The 19,880-nt window shown below is 41.2% G+C and overlaps 1 protein-coding gene across 1 annotated transcript in view; it reads right to left on the reverse strand.

The window, feature by feature from the left end:
• Positions 1-19,880, reverse strand: part of LOC107110009 (filamin-B-like) — a 96,368-nt gene that overhangs the window by 25,166 nt on the left and 51,322 nt on the right. Inside the window, exons 11-27 of the mRNA XM_015410716.1 lie at positions 19,562-19,698; positions 18,650-18,843; positions 18,084-18,197; positions 16,464-16,607; positions 16,072-16,195; positions 15,699-15,859; positions 14,833-14,923; positions 14,455-14,630; positions 9,848-9,965; positions 8,882-9,144; positions 7,273-7,870; positions 6,845-7,018; positions 6,399-6,561; positions 5,598-5,758; positions 3,674-3,841; positions 1,704-1,796; positions 51-174 (exon numbers count right to left, since the gene is read on the reverse strand). Of these exons, the coding sequence (XP_015266202.1) occupies positions 51-174; positions 1,704-1,796; positions 3,674-3,841; positions 5,598-5,758; positions 6,399-6,561; positions 6,845-7,018; positions 7,273-7,870; positions 8,882-9,144; positions 9,848-9,965; positions 14,455-14,630; positions 14,833-14,923; positions 15,699-15,859; positions 16,072-16,195; positions 16,464-16,607; positions 18,084-18,197; positions 18,650-18,843; positions 19,562-19,698 (3,003 nt within the window). The remainder of the gene's footprint in view (positions 1-50; positions 175-1,703; positions 1,797-3,673; positions 3,842-5,597; positions 5,759-6,398; positions 6,562-6,844; positions 7,019-7,272; positions 7,871-8,881; positions 9,145-9,847; positions 9,966-14,454; positions 14,631-14,832; positions 14,924-15,698; positions 15,860-16,071; positions 16,196-16,463; positions 16,608-18,083; positions 18,198-18,649; positions 18,844-19,561; positions 19,699-19,880) is intronic.

Here is a 19,880-nt window from a genome sequence, read left to right on the forward strand (position 1 = left end):
AACTGCTTTGTCTCCTCCCCCAGCCAAAAAACCCAGACTGAAATTCTTACCTCCGAGGAATCTCTTCATCTGCATATTTTACTGATACTGTGTATGGGCCCTCTTGCATAGGTGTGTATGCCACTGTGTGAGTGCCATCACCATTGTCAGCTACCTTAACTGGTTCTGCCAAGCCTAAATAGGGGGAAAGGCTACTTTTAAAATAATTTATTCAACTACATTTCCACTGAAACATCAGTGTTAAAGAAACATTGTGTAAGTATGCACACACTCAATTTAAAGCCTTGCAAGCAATCTGTACAAACATCTGTGTTATGGTCTGATCAGGCAAGCCAATTTATCCCCATCATCCCTGGTCTGTTACCTCACCAATTATAAGAAGAAATCGCAAGCAGCTCCTTGGCTAGCTCAGCTCCAACCACTATAAGCTAAGAGTCCCAAAATTAGACAGCTGTTTAGGTCACTCATCGGACATACTCAAAAGATTCCAGAATCAGAAATTGTTTTACTATTGGATGAGGTTCTACATCTAATCCACTTGTTAGTATAAAATAGTGATTTCGGTTATGCTTTATCCATGTTTCTGAATGACATATTAGAGAAAATAAACAGCTTTACATGCACTTTCAGGTTTTCCATGATCTGCTAGATCAAGATTTGGAAAAAGGCCTACTTCTGAAAGTCAAGACACACAGATTCTTATACCTACAGCCATTCCAGAGCATTAGTTACAAACTCAAAACTTAACTTGTGACTAGACATACTTAGAGCCACAGCTAATGTTAGGTGACAAAAACCAACACATATTAATCAAGCAAGGCATGCATGATGGATAGAGTAACCACCCAGCAGCAGAGAAACCAATGAGAGTGGAGCTTCAACTGCCAATAGGAACAGAATCAGTTAAGAATCAACCTTGGAATTTCAACAGTTGGAAGATGTCAGCTGAAGGAGAAAGGGACAAGGATCGGAGTGTTAATTAAGGCTCCTTTTACTGTGTGGGTAAATTAAGTGCAGCAGGTATTACTAAGACAGCCAGTGTGATACAGTGGTTAGACAGTCAGACTATGAGCCAGGTTCAAATCCCCACTGTTCCATGGAAGCTTGCTGGGTGACCATGGGCAAAGCAAAACTCTCAGCCTAACCTGCATCACAGGGATTTTGTGCGATAAAATGGAGAAGGGGAGAATGTCGTTAGCCACTTTGGGTCCCCAGTGGGAAGAAAAGTGGGGTACAAATTAAACAAATACAATAAGAAAAAAACTGGCAACAGGGCATTGTGTTTTGCGCAATAAAGGTATCAAAACATGTCTGGGAAAAACTGTTCCTTGGTAATCACAATTTGGTAACAGAAACTACGTCTGTTAGCTGGTAAAAATATTAAATCAAACTAGCTTCATTCAGATACTCTTTTTTAAAAGAGAAAGTATTTTGTCTGAAATTTGCCTGATAGCTGCCAGTCATAGGCAATAACCCCAGTTCAGTGGGAAAGTGACAAGTTGTAGGGCAGTTTCTACCGAGGTGAAGTTTTTACAGTGACTCTCCTCAGGGAACATCACAGTATGTTTTAGCAGAGGAGCGCTTAATTGAAAAATTAGTACTGCAGCCACAATACAGGAAAGCTTAATTGACAGAAGCAATTTATAGCTGTAAAGCTTATAGAGGATTTCTTATAAGCAGAGGTAATTAGTGAAAGTTCAAACCTGTCTCATTAGATTCACCCTGTGGGTCACCTTTAAAGAACTCTGAAATTGCTTTCAGTGGACTGCGCCATGACTGGGAATCCGTCTCATCAGCTAGAATTAAAAGACTGTTAACTTAATTATCTGAACAAGGACCTCTAAGTTGTGAGAGATGTTTAGTTTGGAATAATACAGCAAAGCTAAAACCGGCTATACATGCAACAGCCATGTTAGTTCCAAGTGTCACATTCAGCATAGCTTCATGTTGCAGTTAGAGTTGTTAACGTCTAGGTGGGGCCTAGAGACATCCTGGAATTCCAGTTTATCTCCAGACTAGAGGGATCAGTTCCTCAGCTTTGGAGGATAGACTCTGCTAAGGGTCCCTCCTCTCCCTTGGCTCCACCCCCAAATCTCCAGGAACTTCTCCATCGAGAGCTGGCAAACCTAGTTGCAGTATATGAGCAGCTCCAGAATATAAACAATGCTGCTTCTTCCCCACCACCACCGTTGAGGAACTACAAATTTATTGTAGTACAAGTCCAAATGAAATCAGTTTTCAGATGGCAGCAAATAAAAGAAATTAATTGGTGGTGTGGACTTTAGTCCACAAACACATAAGCTATAAAAGTTATTCTTATGAACCTTAAGGCTAATACAGCTATCCCTTTAATTCAGAATTCAGTTTGGAGTTACTCCATTTCAAATGTTTGCAGAATTTATTTTGCTCCAAATAGCATTAAATATGCTCTTACTAATTTTTTTGTCAAATGCAATGATATGCCAGCTCTTAAATAGTGAACTAGCTATACTGCTCATTTCAACAAGGCTGCATGACTGCATTTGGGCCATACCACACAGAAACTTTTGCCCTTGGTTGTCATATACAGAATATCAACTCACAGTCCACAGCCACAGTTTGGCCGGATAATTCAAATAATTAAACATTGGCTGGAATAGCCAGAATAGAAGACGCACCTCTGCCTACTCAGGGTCTTTCCTTCCTTCAGACTACGTTGCTCCAGCTTACATCCTTCTCTTAGTCTGAAGGCCTGTGCCATTGTTTTCACTAGCTCCTCAAGAACTAACACACTTGAGCCAAAGACAGCCAGGCATCCTCATCCACAATTTACTCCTGTGCAATGTTTGGCCCGCTCAACAAACAATTATCAAGGCTTCATCACCATCTCAAAAATCCCATTGTATTACAACACATTCTCAGGTTCAGCTAGGTGATGCCAGAATGCACAGTACAGCTGATATACTAAATTAATTTCGTTTAAGCCCTAAAAGTTTTGGCCTACACATACTTTTGCAGTGGCACATTGGTATCTTGATTATTACCTTCAACACACCATAATTTAAAATATACACTTTTTGGTGGGATGACCATGCTTAGCACAAGTTACTCACATGACCTTCATATGAATGCCTCTTCCAATTCCCAGTAGTCTGGCAAAACCTCTACTAATCGTTAGATTTAACAGTGGTTCCCCCACAGGCAATGCTCCATCTAAGCTGTAGTCTTGTGAGCAAAAATTCTACTTTGTGAGCTACTGACATTTAAGAAATGAGCAAGCAATCTAGCTACTGCATAAATTAGTTTGCTCTGGAGCCAGCCTTCCTGAGCTAAGACAAAAATGTGTGAGCGACAGAGGCTAAAAAACTGTGAGCTAGCTCAGACTAACTCAGCTTAGTGGGAACACTGCTCACAGGGTTCGTAAATGTCACATTTGGTAGAAGCATCTTGATCCTCAAAGACTTAATGTTTTGAAATAGCTATTAATACTGAAATGTTACCAAAAAAGAAATTCAGGACTGTACACTATGCTACTTTATTTGGCACTTCTAGCTTAATTCTGCTAGTTAAAAAATTTAAGCAGGTGGTACACTCTGAAGCAATGTCATTTATATACTTCAGATCTGTATATGACAGATGTAAACACACAGTCAGGAATATGCTTCAATAATAAGTTAGACAAGGAACATATTACCTCTGGGTCCTGTCACCATAACTTCAAGAGGTGCTATACCAGCCTTGCTGGTATCAACAGTAAAGGACTGAGGAATGTTGGCACGAACTGCTGTTCCCAAACCTGGCCCAGCAACTTTCACTTTGTAGGGGTCAATGACATCTTTCACAGGAACTCTGAATGGACTGCCTGCAGGTAACACAGCAAATTTTAACAGCATGCACACAGGAAGCAAAAGATAGGAGATGCGTTAGCTGTAGCATCCACTCTTAGCAGCACAGCCCTTGAGGCAAGAACTGAGATTAGTAGACTTCATTCCCACCTAATGGTAAAATTCTCACGAAGTACCATACTATGGCTTTGGCTGTGAGGTTTCAGATAATACAGGCCTGGAGCCTTACAAGAGGATCAGTCCCCTCATAGTGTTCTCCAAGACCCTCAAAGTCTCATTCTCACCTCACAGGCTGCTGCTGAAGAGAATGGGGCACCATGGGAGCATTGTCTATCTCAGTATCTGCTAGTAATAAACATTTGGGTCAGGAGTTTAATTCACAGTTCAGCTTAAACCAAGCCAACGTCCATCACTTATGCTTCTAAATTCAAGCCAGTTCATAAAAAGTGATCTCTTAAGAGTTTTGCAATCACCAACTGGTAGTTATGTTGTAGTACTACCTACTCAAGCCTGCCTGCTTAATCTCCTCATTTCTGCCCATTTGTGGCCAGCCCTTCTTTCTAAAGAGTTGAAGACAACATAACCCATTTTATCCTCAAAAGCCCTGTGAGGTAGGTAAGCAGAGACTTTACCACCACCAGGGCAGAGCCAAGGAGCCCAATCTATTTCAAATGGAATCAGTTGTTTCTAACAAAGTGAACCCCTTGAGAAAACGTTTTTCCAAATACTTCAATAGGTGTTGCCTATAAGGCTGTTTAAGGCTATAAGGTTAGCCTATAAGGCTACACCAGTTTGGTGTAGTGGTTAAGTGCGCGGCCTCTAATCTGGGAGAACTGGGGTTGATTCCCCACTCCTGCACATGCACCTGGCTGGATGACCTTGGGCAAGCCATAATTCTGGCACAACTGTTCTTGAAAAAAGAGCAGTTTCTGTCAGAGCTCTCTCAGCCCCACCTACCTCACAGGGTGTCTGTTGTGGGGAGGGGAAGGGAAAGGAGTTTGTAAGCCGCTCTGAGACTCCCTTGGGTAGTGATGGCCGGGGTATAAATCCAATCTCTTCTTCTTCTTAAATGACTGCCTCACCTGTTAAGCTTTGGCTTGCTAGGCAATAATTTAGGTCTGCATTATACAGAAAGTTTTGACAGTTTTCTAGCAAGGAAACTATGATGATCACTAAACTGTAATTAACTCTTCAACAATGAAGCCTTGAAGTTTAGAAATTTAAATAAATTCAAACAGCATTTGATAGACACGGAGACTACAGCAGCAGCTACCCTATGTGTTACTAAATGACTGGAGTCATCCACCAAAAACAGGCTTTTAAAAGCTAGCCTTTTCCTAACTCCAGATTTGGGGGGGTTTTGTATCAGCCCCTGTATTTTCCCATGTATTTTCCCATGTATTCTGGATAAGTTTTTAATTACACATTTATCATACCGTCCCCTCCAGCAGATTCTGCACACTGCCCTTAATTCTCCTTTTCTTCCATGTTATCCTCATAGCTACCTTGCAACTAGTCATCCACTTTTAGTTATGTGTCCTGTCCCTTCAATGGGCTTTAATGGGAAGTCATTTATCTCCATGTCATGAAGAGCTTCAACTGTCCATTTCTACACATAAAGCCTCAATTAAAGGGAAGGGACATTTTTCTCCAGACCTGTTTGCAACTATAAGTCCGGTTCATGACTTAGTAGGGGTTTGAACCCAACCATTCCTAGTCTACAAAACTGGGTCAATCCTTTAATATTAATCCTTAGGAGATCTCAGGTCTTACCGGGGATATGTTCTCCTCCATAGGTTATGTTGACATCATAGTCTCCTGGAGCATAAGGAATATATTCAGCACTACAGCTGCCATCTTTGTTATCTTTACAGCTTATTTTGGACTCTGATGGCCCTTCAACAGTTATCCCAAGGCCACCAATGCCAGCACCTCTGTGGGAGGAGGAAAAAAGACAAAAGCCATCATGCTTATATTGTCATAATGCTTTGTTTCCTTAGGCCCAATTTGCCAGGCTTCTATACCTGGCACAAGTATGCATTTTACCTCTAAATGACACCATTTGTCAATTAAGCGGTGTACAAGCATTGTATAAACTTTTAATACAGGTGAGTTTTAGTGGTGACATCTTTAGCTTAACCTGTGGAATGCTGAAGTGACCTTAAGCACACATTTTGGTTTGCCATTTGCAAGAAAAAAAAACCAAGGAAAGCGGTCAAGAAATAGTGTCGGTTTCAGAGGGCAGCCATGTGGGTCTGCAGCAGAACAGCTAGATTAGAGTCCAGCAGCACCTCAGAGAACATCAAGATTTTCAAGGGTGCAAGCTTTTGAGAGTCAACACTCCCTTTGTCAGATAGTGCATACATCACAAGTAGTGATCCTGTCAGTGGAAGCATTTGGGGCAATGACAAGAGTGGTTTAGAGTTTTGTGCTCTCTTACGGCACATCTGTTGGGACAGCCTTACTTTTTCAAAAACAGATGCAACACATCCAGTCTAGATACTCTTACTTATCAGGAAGTATGACTTAATTCCCCACATGAATACTTCACGGTTGAAAAGGAACAATGCTTACCGAGTGACAACAGTAAACGGATTTGATTTATTGGTGAAGGCTTCTTTTAGCCCAGTTCCTTCAGCCAGCACACGAGAAGGATGACACCCTTCAGTGACATCAACACTGAAAGGACTGTTTGCAACAGGCACATCATCGTAGGTCACTTCAACACTGTGAGGACCTGTAGGAAGGAAGGGAATGTTATTAGTTTGGAGCACTCTGACGCTATGATGGCCATGAGGCAGTTTAGACTAGCAGCAGTGCTCTCTGCCCCAAGAGAACTGAGTTGTTAGCCTTTATAAATTAGCTTCAGTTTAAACCAATGACCTCATCCCCATCTGGTAGATTAAGGCTGTCTTGCATTGCACAGGAAGTAAGAATCCATTTTCTACCTGCTTAGTTGACAGAGCTGCTACTTAGTAAAATCCATTCCCCCCATCCCTCCAGAAATTAGAAGCATTCACCTCTTTCATATGGCGTAAACTCTACTGCATACGTCCCATCAGCATTGTCTTTGATGAGGCAGTCTGTGGAAGCTCCAGAAGGATTTACAATCTGAGCTCCAATATGGTCTCCACCAGTTTTGGTTAATGGTCTGGCATCTACAGTGAAATCTGTTGTAGCTTCACGGAAGACATCTATAGAGTAAAGGTTTTGAAGAGCAACACTGAACAGAGCCATGCTTGGTGCCCACATATGTACAAGTTCATTGAAACTGGCTCTGCCATTCCACCACGTATACAAGTCTTGACAAACGCACCTGCCTACACATTTTCTAGGAAAGCATATATCTAAGCATACATTCTGTATTCCCACACGTGACACACATCCATAATGTTATTTCACAGCACTCCTTGGAATTTGCCTTTAAACAGACTAACAGCGTACCTACCTTTCCCTTCAATTCCTGGCCCAAACACTTTGATTTTGCTTGTGTCTACAGCTGGATCAACTTTGACCCGTGCAGGGAAATTTGGCACTGGCTCTCCACCATATTTCATCTGGAGTGTATGCATCCCCGCAGAACGAGGCACATACGTAACTGCATAGGTTCCATCTTTGTTATCTTGAACTTCAACATCAGCTTTGGAACCAGAATCAGACACAGCTTCCATATCCAGCTTTCCAGGTCCAGCTTCTGAGCAATCCACATTCAGCAATCCAGCTTCACCTACTTTACCATGCTCAAGTCCAGGGCCTGTGGCAACTACTTTTGAAGCATCAAATGGAAATTCAACATCTGCTTTAAAAGGGGAGCCAGGAATATGGACTTCTTCAAACAGGATATTCACAAGGTAATCACCCGGTTTAGTAGGCAGGTAAGAAACTGAGCATGTTCCATCACCATTATCTGAGCATTCAATTTTAGCTTCACATGGCCCTTCCACGGTTAACCCTAGACCACCTGTTCCAGCTCCTTTGGTATCTATTGTGAATTCTGCTGGTTTTCCTACAAGGCCCCCTTGAAGGCCTGGACCATAGGCCTTCACCTAGAAGAAGAATACATTAAAGAAGAATACATTTAAATATTTCTATCAACCCGTTTCAGTCACTCCTACACTTTAAGCCACCAGAAGGCACTTTACCCCAAGTTATCAGTGTGCTATTTTCTGCTTAAAGGGTACTGACATGGCATAGTTTGCCTCATTAGCCAACTACCACATCTTATCAAATTGATTCTCGTTAGTCTAATTGATTCTGAAAGTAAGAGGGCACAGCTAATTAGCACAAATCCAGGAAACAAAAGCTAGAGTGCTTACATATGAGTCATTGTTAGACAATGAATACCCAATACATTACATAGTGATTTTCAGTTAAATTATCTCAATGGGGAACATGAAGGAAGAAATAAGCTTATTGGTCATGAGTCACATAAAGCTCAACATGCACCCAAGTAGCATACAGGCTTTTAGGCCATGACACAATACATGCTTTAGAGATGTGTATGTCAGTTGTCTAGAAAAATCAAGGAGAAAATAGAATTACATTTCTTGCTGCACAGTCTAAGTTGCAGAAATTTCTAAGGTATGGCCATGAGAACATTAAGCTGTATGATGACCCTACACACTTAAATCTGGACCGCAGTCACTACCTTCACCACTCTCCAAAAAAGAAAACAAGTGCTAATTTCCATATTCACCGTATTATTTAAGAAACTACATTCTAGTAGATTAAGAAGCATTCAGCAAAGAGTTTCATCAGATCACTTTAACCTGCCTTAAGCTATGCAAACCAGATTCTGTACTAAGCACAAACCTGAGAATTGCTGAAAGCTTATTAACTCTTTTCCATGTCTCATATCTAAAGGTTATATATAGCAGTAGCTTAATACACATTTAGAACACTTTTATGCTGTCTTTCCATACAGCTTAGGGTCCCCAAGGCAGTAAGCAAAGCCATTAAAACAGCATTTTAAAGTACATATTATAAATCCATGACAGCATCCCAAGCAATACGAGCTCCATCTCACTCCATGGATCAGCAGTTAGCAATGCCCTTACCTTGGACGGATCAGGTGGTAGAGTAGCCTCTACATTGTAAGGGCTTCCTGGCACTGGATTACCATCGTAACTTACATCAACAACATAAACGCCTTCTTCCCTTGGGATGTACTTTGCAGTGCTGCACTCTTTGCCCACAACTGGCTCCACTAAGCATGGTAAAGCTTGCTGGGTTGGGCCAAAGATGGCCACATCAAGTTTTCCCTGCCCACCAGCTCCTTTTGTGTCAATCAGAAATTCTTGATCCTTCCCTACTTCAACTCCTTTAAGAAACAAAAGCAGCCTGTTTCATTAAGTTATCTATACGTTATTCAAGCACCATGAGACATAAAGCTATTAAAGTGTTTTCTTATTCCAAGCATCTTAGATCTATACCCCTAACCCCCCTCCATAGCCTTTAAAAAAGCCCATGGATGCTATTAGTAAGAATAGCTTCAGCAGACTGGCAGCTTTGAGTATGGGTTTTTAAACCAGAAGTTGCCTGGTTTAACAGAGTTCTTATTAGGAAAGATTCTTCTCTTTGCATTGTTTTAGTGTTACTGAATACATTAAAAGGAACTTGTCAAAAAATATCTAGCCAAAATTGAACTTCAGTGCTTGGATGAGCAAAGTTCACTGCAAGTATTGGCGTTAAACTGGCTGCTCTCCAATTATAGATTAATATGTTAAGCACTAATGTATACTACCCTCCATATTTCCAAGAACAAGTTGACTGTGGTTCTAAATTCAAATGTCTAGTGGTAACTTGACTTTTATTTTAGATCACCCAATCTATCTTATTTCTTAGCTTGACCTTTACTTTGGATCACCCAACCTAGCTTATTGGGTTGCCATTAAGTCAGAAGCAACTTGATGGCACTTAAATACGTGCACAACCTAGCTTATTATGCTACAGCTGTATTCAATTGCTCATTTGTTTTCCAATTTCCAACTGAAACAAGGTTCAGATTAGACCAGCTCACTTACTGTTTTCCAGGCCATTGATTTTAATTTTGCTCAGGTCAAGTGGAGCTGCCACACCCACAGTGAATGGACTCTTAGGAATAGGATCTCCACCATAGGTCACTAGAACTTTCATGTTACCCTAGAGAAATTGAGCAGATTCATATTTCAATACTTGAGACCAATACTAGCAGCTCAAATGTCAATCCTTTGATATTCATTAAGTATTCCTCAGCTTTCCTTTACACATTTTAATAGGCAGGAGGGAAGTTTTACCTTACTTCCAGGTTCTTTTCAATTTTCCACAGTACACAAGTATACAATAGCAAAGGCAGCTTTGTAGCAGGAACCCTAACTGGCAAGGAAACCAAATGCTTGTGCCTGCAGACACCTTTACCTTCAGAATTTACACATGGCTATATATTATATGCTTTGGCTAGAACACTGGGCTTCTCTGGTGAGTCTTAGCTAAAAATCCATCTCCTTGTGCATGTTTTACCAAGTCTGCTTTTAGTTCATTCTTAGCTTGCTCTGCTGAAATACCATTGTTCCATAAAATTCACTGAACAGCCAGTTATTTCATCAGTTAACTGAAGGAATCGTTTTGCGTGTTATGCAAAAATCAAGCAAAACGTATGAATTAACTGAATTTTGAGGTAGAGTTAATTGTTCCACACAATCAGGCTATGGCTTTAAGAACATAAGAACATATACTGATGAGATATGTACTAATATCTCTACAGACAACCATACCCAAAATATTCCTATTTTAGGCATTTGAGCCCTTACAGTTGCAAATCACTAAAAAAAGTAATTGGCTAGGAGCTCCATTTATGATTCAAAGTCTTGGTGAAGGTTTTATGGACAAAAGTCCACAGAGAAATGCAAAAAATACTTAAGTGCTCTTTCAAAAAAGCGCCTGAAATTCTGCTTTTGGGATTAAAAATGGAAGAAGTTAACTCGACTAAAAGGACTTTATTCTGGTACCTTATCACAACAGCGAGGATGATCTATGCACAATTTTGGAAGACTGATAAAGTACCAGAAATCGAAGACTGGATACAAAAAGTTCTGTTCATGGCAGAAATGGATAAAATTACAAAGAAGTTGAATAATCAAGAAGATAATGTGTTTTTTCAAGAATGGAATGACTTTAAAATATATCTGGAAAAGAACTGGGATGTAAAACAAAACTTAATATGTTTAGATCAATATTAAGTCAAATGATGTTATCTTGAGGTTGTATGATAACAAATGATGTGTTAATGATATAAAGAAATTTGTAAGAAGGGAGTGAAGCATTGCGGGAAGCCATTGGAGGGAGGAGAGGAAGGGAATGGGGTAAACAATGGACTGAATGATTTAATTTTATATGTTATGTTCCTAAGAAAATAATAAAAATTTGTTTACCAAAGTCTTGGTGAAGGTTTTGCAGCTTACACAGGTTCACTTGTGAATCTACAGAGCTTGAGCCCAACAGACTGAAGCTATACAGATCTAAACGCACTGTACACAATAAGAACTTCCACACGCTGAAGTCAGCCTCAGCTCCACGGATGACTCTTTTATCATTTTGTTAAGTTGCTCGCTTAACAAAGCAGTCGGAGAGTGATTCAGCAAGGACACAACTTTATTCTTCAACTCGAACACAACTCCAACACGGATCAACATCTGATAGCCAGAACAACCTTTACATTGCAGCTGTCCTGCTTTTAAACATTCCCGGCTAATGTAGCCACACCCACTGTACAAATACCAACCAATAAGGTTGTTCACCATAAGGACCAATCAACGGATGTTCCCACTCAGGGAGCTTGCTTGAAAGTGATTGGTTAGGTGCTTCCCGGGCTAGTAACACGATTGGATGGATTTGGATCCTAGCCCAGGACGAAGCTTTACATTACACTTCAATTAGATGTTTCACAACATATCATGCATTCAAGGCAGCTTTGAATACACTACACATTTACTTTTTGGTGTTCACATTACCAAGTCACTTTGCCTGCTTGTGTCTGAATTGCACTGATTCTCACCTCTCAAGATGCATGGGCTTCATTTTGTTGCTTCTGTTTAGAAGATTAATTAGGTGCCAAGATACAAGTAGTGTTCACTGCCTAGAAACTGCCAAGCAGCCATCTATAAAATTCCCATATGGGTGCAAGATTAATGCCTCCAGGATTTTTGGGCTGCCTTTGTTTCGTTTCTGTGGAACACTAATAAACCAGAGGGAGCAGAAAAGGCTATAGAAAGGACACTTTGAAATTCAGATTTTTCAGTCAGACTACTTGGGCATGGGCCAACAAAGCATAATGTATTAACTTGCCATGACTAAGGTGCGTATCATATTGTAGTTCCACAACTTAATTCCTTGGATAAGAGTTGGAGAATGAAGGTTTAAGTTTTCACAAGGCTCTGAGTAGTTTGATAGCTAGCATTTGTCACTGCTATATTTACCATCTGACAGAGTAAAGCCTGTAGTATTTGCTTACTCCACCCCCTTAGTTAAGCCTACTCATTCGCCCTTCTCACAATAGAACTCTTGCCAGGTCAACCTCAAAAATATAGATGCATATATGGTGCACTGCTCAAACACAGCGGTATTTCTTAACAGTAACACCACCTACTATAATTTTCGGTCCCTGACAGAATGTTGGCCAGGTGCCTTCATTCAGTTTCCTGAATTTCTCTCTAGTTCCTTGATCAAAGTGGGAGCCCAGAGGCTAAGTTACAGAAGTAATCCAGTGTAGTAGGGCTGGTCTATACAGGCAATGCACAGAATGAGGTGGAAGAAATCAGGATTGTGCAACTTCAGACCACAGGTACACAGTACAAAAAACACTCTCAACATACATAATCCTTCAAGAAGATATTCAGGATAATGTTATGGTAATTCTTGCCAGTTTACTGCAAGCAAAGAATCTTGTACTATAAATTTTTATCTGCTTGAGTTAACAAGATTTGGGGTTCATAAGAGAACATTACATGTAGAAAGTGACAGTTGGTCTGTGAAGTGAGGGGAGGAGAAGGAGTCAGCAGGCTCAGTTGATATACCAGAATAAAGGTTATAGAAACCAAGTAAGTTGATGCTGTTTTTTCAACTAGGGGATAACTGGGGAATTGGATACTTTGTGTTCAGTAACAGAGAGCCTATTTGGATTCAAAGCATGGCAGGCATTAAAACCAATTCCCTTTTCATTAGGTATCGACCAACTATATGTTCTATTTTAACTGCGTATTTTATGGACCTCTATTTGGTCTTAAGTCACCCATGTGGAGGCCTGGGCCTTTTGGCCAGGCACTGGGTAGATAAACATTTCAATTCCTACAGGGACAGGCAAGATCCATCCTATGGAGGAGGGTCCTAGCAGGCAGGTGACCCTGCAGTGATTTCAGTAATTCACTCAGAGAATCATAGAGGATTATAGAGTTGGAAGGGACTTCCAGGGAAATCTAGTCCAACCCCCTGCACAATGCAGGAAACTCACAAATAACTCCCCCTACACTCCCAGTGATCCCTGTTCCATGCCCAGAAGATGACAAAAAAACCCTCCAGGATCCATGGACAAAATGGCCTGGAGAAAAATTGCTTCCTGACCCCAAAGTGGTGATCAGCATTTCCCTGGGCGTGTAAGAAACAGCCACAAGAACTAAGCGCTGATAAAACCCTTCCTGCCCTCCCTCTCATGACCTGCCTAGGTTCACAGAATAAATGACATAAATAACAAGCCTGTGCCGAATATAGTCCAAACCAGAATTCTACCACCTTCGTAATAGGTAAATTGGATTTTAATGGGTACTGCCAGTTTGGAAAAGCTTAGAACTTACAAGAATCAATCTACATGTATTAAGTTTTCCAGAAAGCACATTTGCTGAGAGTGAACCATATTTTAGAAACAAGATACAAATACACTCTACGTTTGCAAAGTGCTGCAGTACACAGCACCACTGTTTCAGAAGTCATAAAGGCCATTTCCATCTATACCTGCCAATGTTCATGAGAACTGTGCCAGAGACAGCTGGCATCAGGGTTCCCGCTACAAAGATCCAATTAAAGCAGAATCATGGCAGTACATACATTTAGAAACTGTTTAGGGTTGAAAGGAGACTCAACTGGTCACTGCCAACATGAAAGTCTACAGGATGTAGGTTAAGAGGCCACCTTTTGGCAACAGTTACACCAGACTCATAGCACCAGAAGCTGAAGCTAAAGCCAGCTCCTGAGATGTACAAGAATTGTGCAGAGGATGTGGAAACTGATCTGGAATAACCTGCCAAGTGAGGTTTGATTTTGTTGTCAGTTGAAAGGTGACAGAGGGCTTACAAATGAATACCACTCAGAAATACATAGCTATCAGCAACAATAACAGGACTTCCAGCAGCAAAGTTGCTGAATATGACAGGCTAAATTTGACAGTTTGGAACAAGAGAACAAAAAATTTGAGCTTCAGATGCACTTTTGGGGTACTTGCTTAGTCAGTCAGGTGGTTTGATTGTGCCTGTAGCCTTGCTCTCTTTAATAGAAAGATATTGGAATGTAATGTAGGAGCCCTGGTTTGCCATTTTATGTCATGTGAAATTTGTCACTGTGCATTATGGGAAAGCCCACTACCCACCTTCACATGGAAGCCTACCTGCTGTACTGGAGTGTATTTTACAGTGTGGGAATAGTCATAATTATCAATGATGTCCAAGTCTTTGACAGCTTCTTCAGCATCTGCCAGAGGTCCATGGAACTGAACATCCAGAGGAGCTTTCCCAGCACCTTTCGTGAATACGGTGAAGTGTGTAGGCTTCCCATTTTCTACACCTAAATAGGAAAAGCAGTTGGAATAATCTGTCACCCTAAGAAGATGATCCACATGTGATAAAGATACAAGAGTCAATTTTATCCCTTCAAGTCCCAAGCTTAGTATTCTACCATCAGTCCTAGATGCAGGTTTGCCCAGTACAGGGAGACTCCCCAAACTTACAGTCTTAAATTTCAAAAAAAGAACTAGTAGAAAACTCACCAGTTTTACTTAGTCCAGGCCCTTCAGCTTTCACCTTGTTTGCATCATGTGAGGGTTCTACTTTCACTCTGAAAGGGCTGGTTGGGATTTCCTTTGAGACAATAAAACTTGGTTGTAATGCAAGCAGCAACTTAGCTTTCCATTAAAAAGTAATGCAGAGCAAGTGGATTAGCTCAAGAGTCAATGTGTTGCAGAAGCCCTTCTTTCATATATATAACATTCTTGCCTCTTCCATTCTATAAACTGCTTCCACGGTACCAAATTATTGCTTCCCCTCTAAATCTATCACAGAACAAAAGCCACTTGTGTCTTTTGTGTGTTGGACTAATGACACCATAGAGTTAAGTTTTTTCTAAGACTTCATGGAAACATTTTGTCCTATTCGGACCAAGTTTGGTTTAAACACGCCAACTTACAAAAACACATCAAAAGTTCAGTGGCCATTTAAGCAATGTCAGTGTGATCTCATACCCCATTTGTGACAAGTGGAAGTTTGAGCTTGGCTTCATTTTCTGTTGGCAGTGTTCAAGTAGCGTTTCTATTTCCTGCTCTGTGCTTTTACAGATTCTCAGCTTACCCGAAACCAGAAGTTTTTTTTTTTAAGTTCTTGCTAGAAAACTAATGCCATCATAAAAGCCAGAACATACTAAATACATCATCCTTACTGTAACATCTATGCATTAGGGAAAGCTTCTAAAGAAAAAGCAAACTTTACAGACTTTAAATTAACACAAATATTTGAATAGGCCCAGAAACCCCTTTAAGTCACACGGCAATCAAGCCTATATAAAAGCAGACACTCAGAGAGACATTGGATCTGGTGTGACCTCTAGCCCTGATCCCAATCCCTCCTGTGCACTACACACCTCTCCAGCAAACAGCACTTTGACAGTATAGCGCCCAGCTGCAGGTGGCGTATATTTCACAGTGAATGTATCATTAGCATTATGTATGATGTCAAAATCTATGTCTTGCTCTTCCTCATTTAGCACATGAGCATCACACTTAATGCCCACACTCACATCACCTAGAAGGAACAAAGAGATTTGTTAGCCAATCATTTTTGCAGTAGCTCCCTTACATCACCACTTATGGCTTAATACTAGGAGATAATAGCGTTTCTGGATATTTCCCAAGAAGGGTTTCCTCTACTACAGCGTGTTGCCCCCCTTTTACCGAAGTGGGAAATTATGACAGGTTTGCCAGGAAGCCAACCCAATAATGTGTGTCTGTTTTTACCTTCTCCTGCCTCTGTGCAGTCTACTGTGAAATGAGTAGGTTCATTGGCTTTCAGACCAGTTCGCTCCACACCAGGTCCAATCACTTTCACTTTGTGAGGATGACTGCCTTGACCTATCTGGACCTAAATAACACAATTTGACATGCAAGGTATGAGAGTCACAGAGGTGAAACTTGCTTACTCAATGCCTTAACTTTCATGCCCTAACATAGTCATGCCTTTCAACCTCATTCCACATTGTTTATCAACAAGGTTTGACTTTATGCAACATTTGCTTGGAGAAATTCTGCTGCAACTACAATATGTATATTAATATTACCAGTGTCACATGAGGTATGGAGACAGACCACAAGTGGACAACCAGGAACATTTTTTTAAAAAAACTACTTACCCTGTAGGGGCTACTGGGCACATTAGCTCCTCCCCAAGTGACAGCAAGTGTATGCTTCATTGGTTTTGTTGGAACATAAGAACAGGCATAGATACCACCTGGCTTGCTCCTTGTCTGAATATCAATCGGTTCACCATCTCCATCCTTAAAGAGAAATGGTTTGGACCAAAAACAAACATGATTTTAGAAGTTACTGGTATTTACCAAATTGTTGATCCAAGCAACATAGCTTTCTGTGTCCATTTAAGAGCATCACAAAATCAATTCATGCTTTTGGATATGCTATCTTATAACACAGTAAAGTGATACTATATTGAAATAATTTTTTTATATGCAGGAACAAGCTACCATGGACAACTAGTACGGTACAGTGGTCAAAGGCACAGTGTACCACCTGCCAATGCATTTCCTTATGCGCCCTTGCTTCTTGATGATAAAACCCAAAGAGTCTTGAATAAGCAGCACAGGGAGCTTTGAGTTTCTCCCTTCCAACATACTAACGAAGTGCTGAGCTCATCCTGGGCAGGTGCGTCACAGCTGTGAGCTCTGTTTGACTAAGGACAGCCTCCTATGCCTCTGGACTTGGAAACGTCTGTCTCTGTGGCTCTGCAATGAACAAATGCTCCCTTTTCTGTAGGAACTTACACGGGAGACCATCTCATCCCCCAAACAAGGAACCAGCCCAGACCTCTCCACCTTCTCAGAGCTGGTACTTAACAGTCCAGGCAGCACCACTTCAGAACTTGCAAGCAGCTGTCTCCATCATAGGATGATGCTTGACTTGTGACCTCCCAGATCTGTGACTGCCACTGCTCTCATGGCAGCCATTTTATAGGGGCATTCACTACTCCTTCTTAAAATTCCACAAATGCCTTGCAGGCTCAACAAAGTTGGGGATTCCTGAGCTACAGTCTGATTAAGGCCGGGTTCCACCTCCCATGCTGCCATGAAACACCCTAGGCAACTTTGGGGCTGTCACCATCTCTCTCAGCCTAGATTTTAACAGTTACTTTGAGATGAAGGGACAATGTATGTGCCTCCCTGTGCTCCTGGAGGAAGGGTGCAATCAAATCGAATGAATGATTTGCATAAGGGCAACAGAAAATGGTGCCAGAGCTCCCTGCCCACTAGAACAGCAGCAAAGTGGAAATCTTTACTGCCTCTTCACTGTACACCCACAAGCTGTTCTGCACGTTTCAATCTTTTGTGCTACATTTAGTCAAGCATGTCATAGCCTTAAACAACCTACTCCCACTCTGAAGCACCTTCCTTATCTAAAGTGTAGCTGGTTCCATCACCACCCCTGATGACAGAGTACATGAAGGAGGCCAATGACGCAACTGTCAGAAAGTCAGCATGTTACCAGATTTGTGTGGGAGGAGGCTGAAAGAAGGTAGCTCCCATGACATAAAGGCAAGTATGAACCTGCCCTGAGCCAAAAACTTGATCAGTTACATGTTTTTTAAGACTACAGATACAGCTCAAGTCTTAAATATACTTAAAAGCAAGTCTCTGATTTCCCCAGCAAACACACATCAGGTACATTTTAAAGGTTTGAATGCAAATCGATGTCTGGGCCATCTTTACCAGAAGCAAATGATATCTGGGTTCTGGTCGTACCTGTGCATATATCTTCAGAGGAGCATTCCCAGCTTCACTGGCATCAACTGTAAACTCTGCAGGATTGTTCACAATACAGCCCGTTCTCTCCAGACCTGGACCATACGCTTTTACCTAGAAAAGATGAACAAGAGTAGAAAAAAATGCCAGGACTCTATTACAGCATGGACACTGTGGGCTGATCAGTACAAAATTTGTTTTCAGAAGCCAATAAAGATTCCTCGTTGATTGCATATATTTTACTGCAGGAGAATATTTTCTGTTCTGGAAGAAATCCTGCTATAACAAATGCCCAGGATTGTAGCACTCCTCAGAGAAGGACTCTAGCAATCAATTGCTAGATCAGAATGAGCCCAAACTAACCCAGGACAGACCTTTGCCATCTCTTGCTATGTCACTGGATGAAGCAGCAACATCAACTGCATTAATGGTCTCCAAGGTTTCCCATGACAAGCTACAGCATGGTTCTCCTTCAGTGGGGAAAACAGATGTTTCTATAGAACGAATTGCTCAAGAAACTTTGATAAGTTATAATCTAAAGAAGAGATAAACCCTCATGCCCTTGCCTTGTCTGAGTCGAAGTCTATAGCAGTCGGTTGGATAAATGCCATGTAGGGGCTGTCTTGTATGTCCTCATCATCACACATGATGTGAACAGCATATTCACCAGGTTCTTTGGGCCAGTACTTCACATCACATGACCCATCATTCTGATCATCACATTCAATTTTCGCCTGGGATGGACCTTCAATGGCAAAACCTAAAAAGAACACAAGTGTGTTAGAATTGTAAAAAGTGTCAATTATGATTTTGCTGATAGGACTCTAAAGGATGTTCACTTCCGCAGCAGCAATCCTTTTCTTTGCAGTAGGTTTTGGTAGAGGCAACCCCCAGTATACACTTCATTTTGCTACAAGGCAGCCCAGAGTCGCTAAGAGTGGTTGCACTTCTAGGGCAAACAGGGCCAAACGCTATACTTCGCCATCACTTTTGTGATCCCTGTCCACTTAAGACAGGCAGCCCAGTGTGTGTTACAACACTGGGAGCTGGTGGGGAAAGCATGGCTAAATCAGACTGAACAGAGCAGTCAGGCCTACTTGCCTGTGATTGTTTACCTATACATCAAATGATATCCTGCATACATCTGGGGCAGCTAATCACCAATTAAACTGCAATGTAATTAAAACAAATACATTCAGCCGTAACTTAATCTACAGACCAAACAAGAATACAGTTATTGAAAACAACACTAAATTAATTAACTGTAAATATAATTGGGGACTGCAAGAAAAGCACATGGGAAAATATACATTGATGGTCTCCAATACATGTTCCAGCTTTATATCAAGGAAGTCTGCTTTCTGAACATTAGCAATTAGTCCACTAAGATATGTTTAACAGAGCACAGGCTGAGACAGCCTTTTATTTAAGATGTTCTTGGGCACCACATTTCTCTAACTTTGTCTAGACTGGCTTACCTAGTGATCCCACTTCTGGGCCAATGGATTCTACCACAAAGTCAGCAGATTTCCCAACAACTCCTTCATGAAGTCCTGGCCCCCAGGCTCTCACTTTTTGAGGACCAGCTTCAGGACCTACTTGAACTTCAAAGGGGCTACAGGAGAAACACCAGAATTCAAGATTAGGAGAAAGACACCAGAGTAGAGTAAGAGGCCCAATTATGAGATTGCATTTTTTGCCCTTTACACCCCCTCCCATCCCAGTAAGCTCATGATTGCATCTAGGCCACACAAACTTCTTGTTCTTCCCTAAACTCCAAAGAATTTGGAAGAATGT

Source organism: Gekko japonicus, unplaced genomic scaffold, assembly GCF_001447785.1.
Source record: "Gekko japonicus isolate JY-2015 unplaced genomic scaffold, Gekko_japonicus_V1.1 scaffold15, whole genome shotgun sequence".
Classification (NCBI taxonomy): Eukaryota; Metazoa; Chordata; class Lepidosauria; order Squamata; family Gekkonidae; genus Gekko; species Gekko japonicus.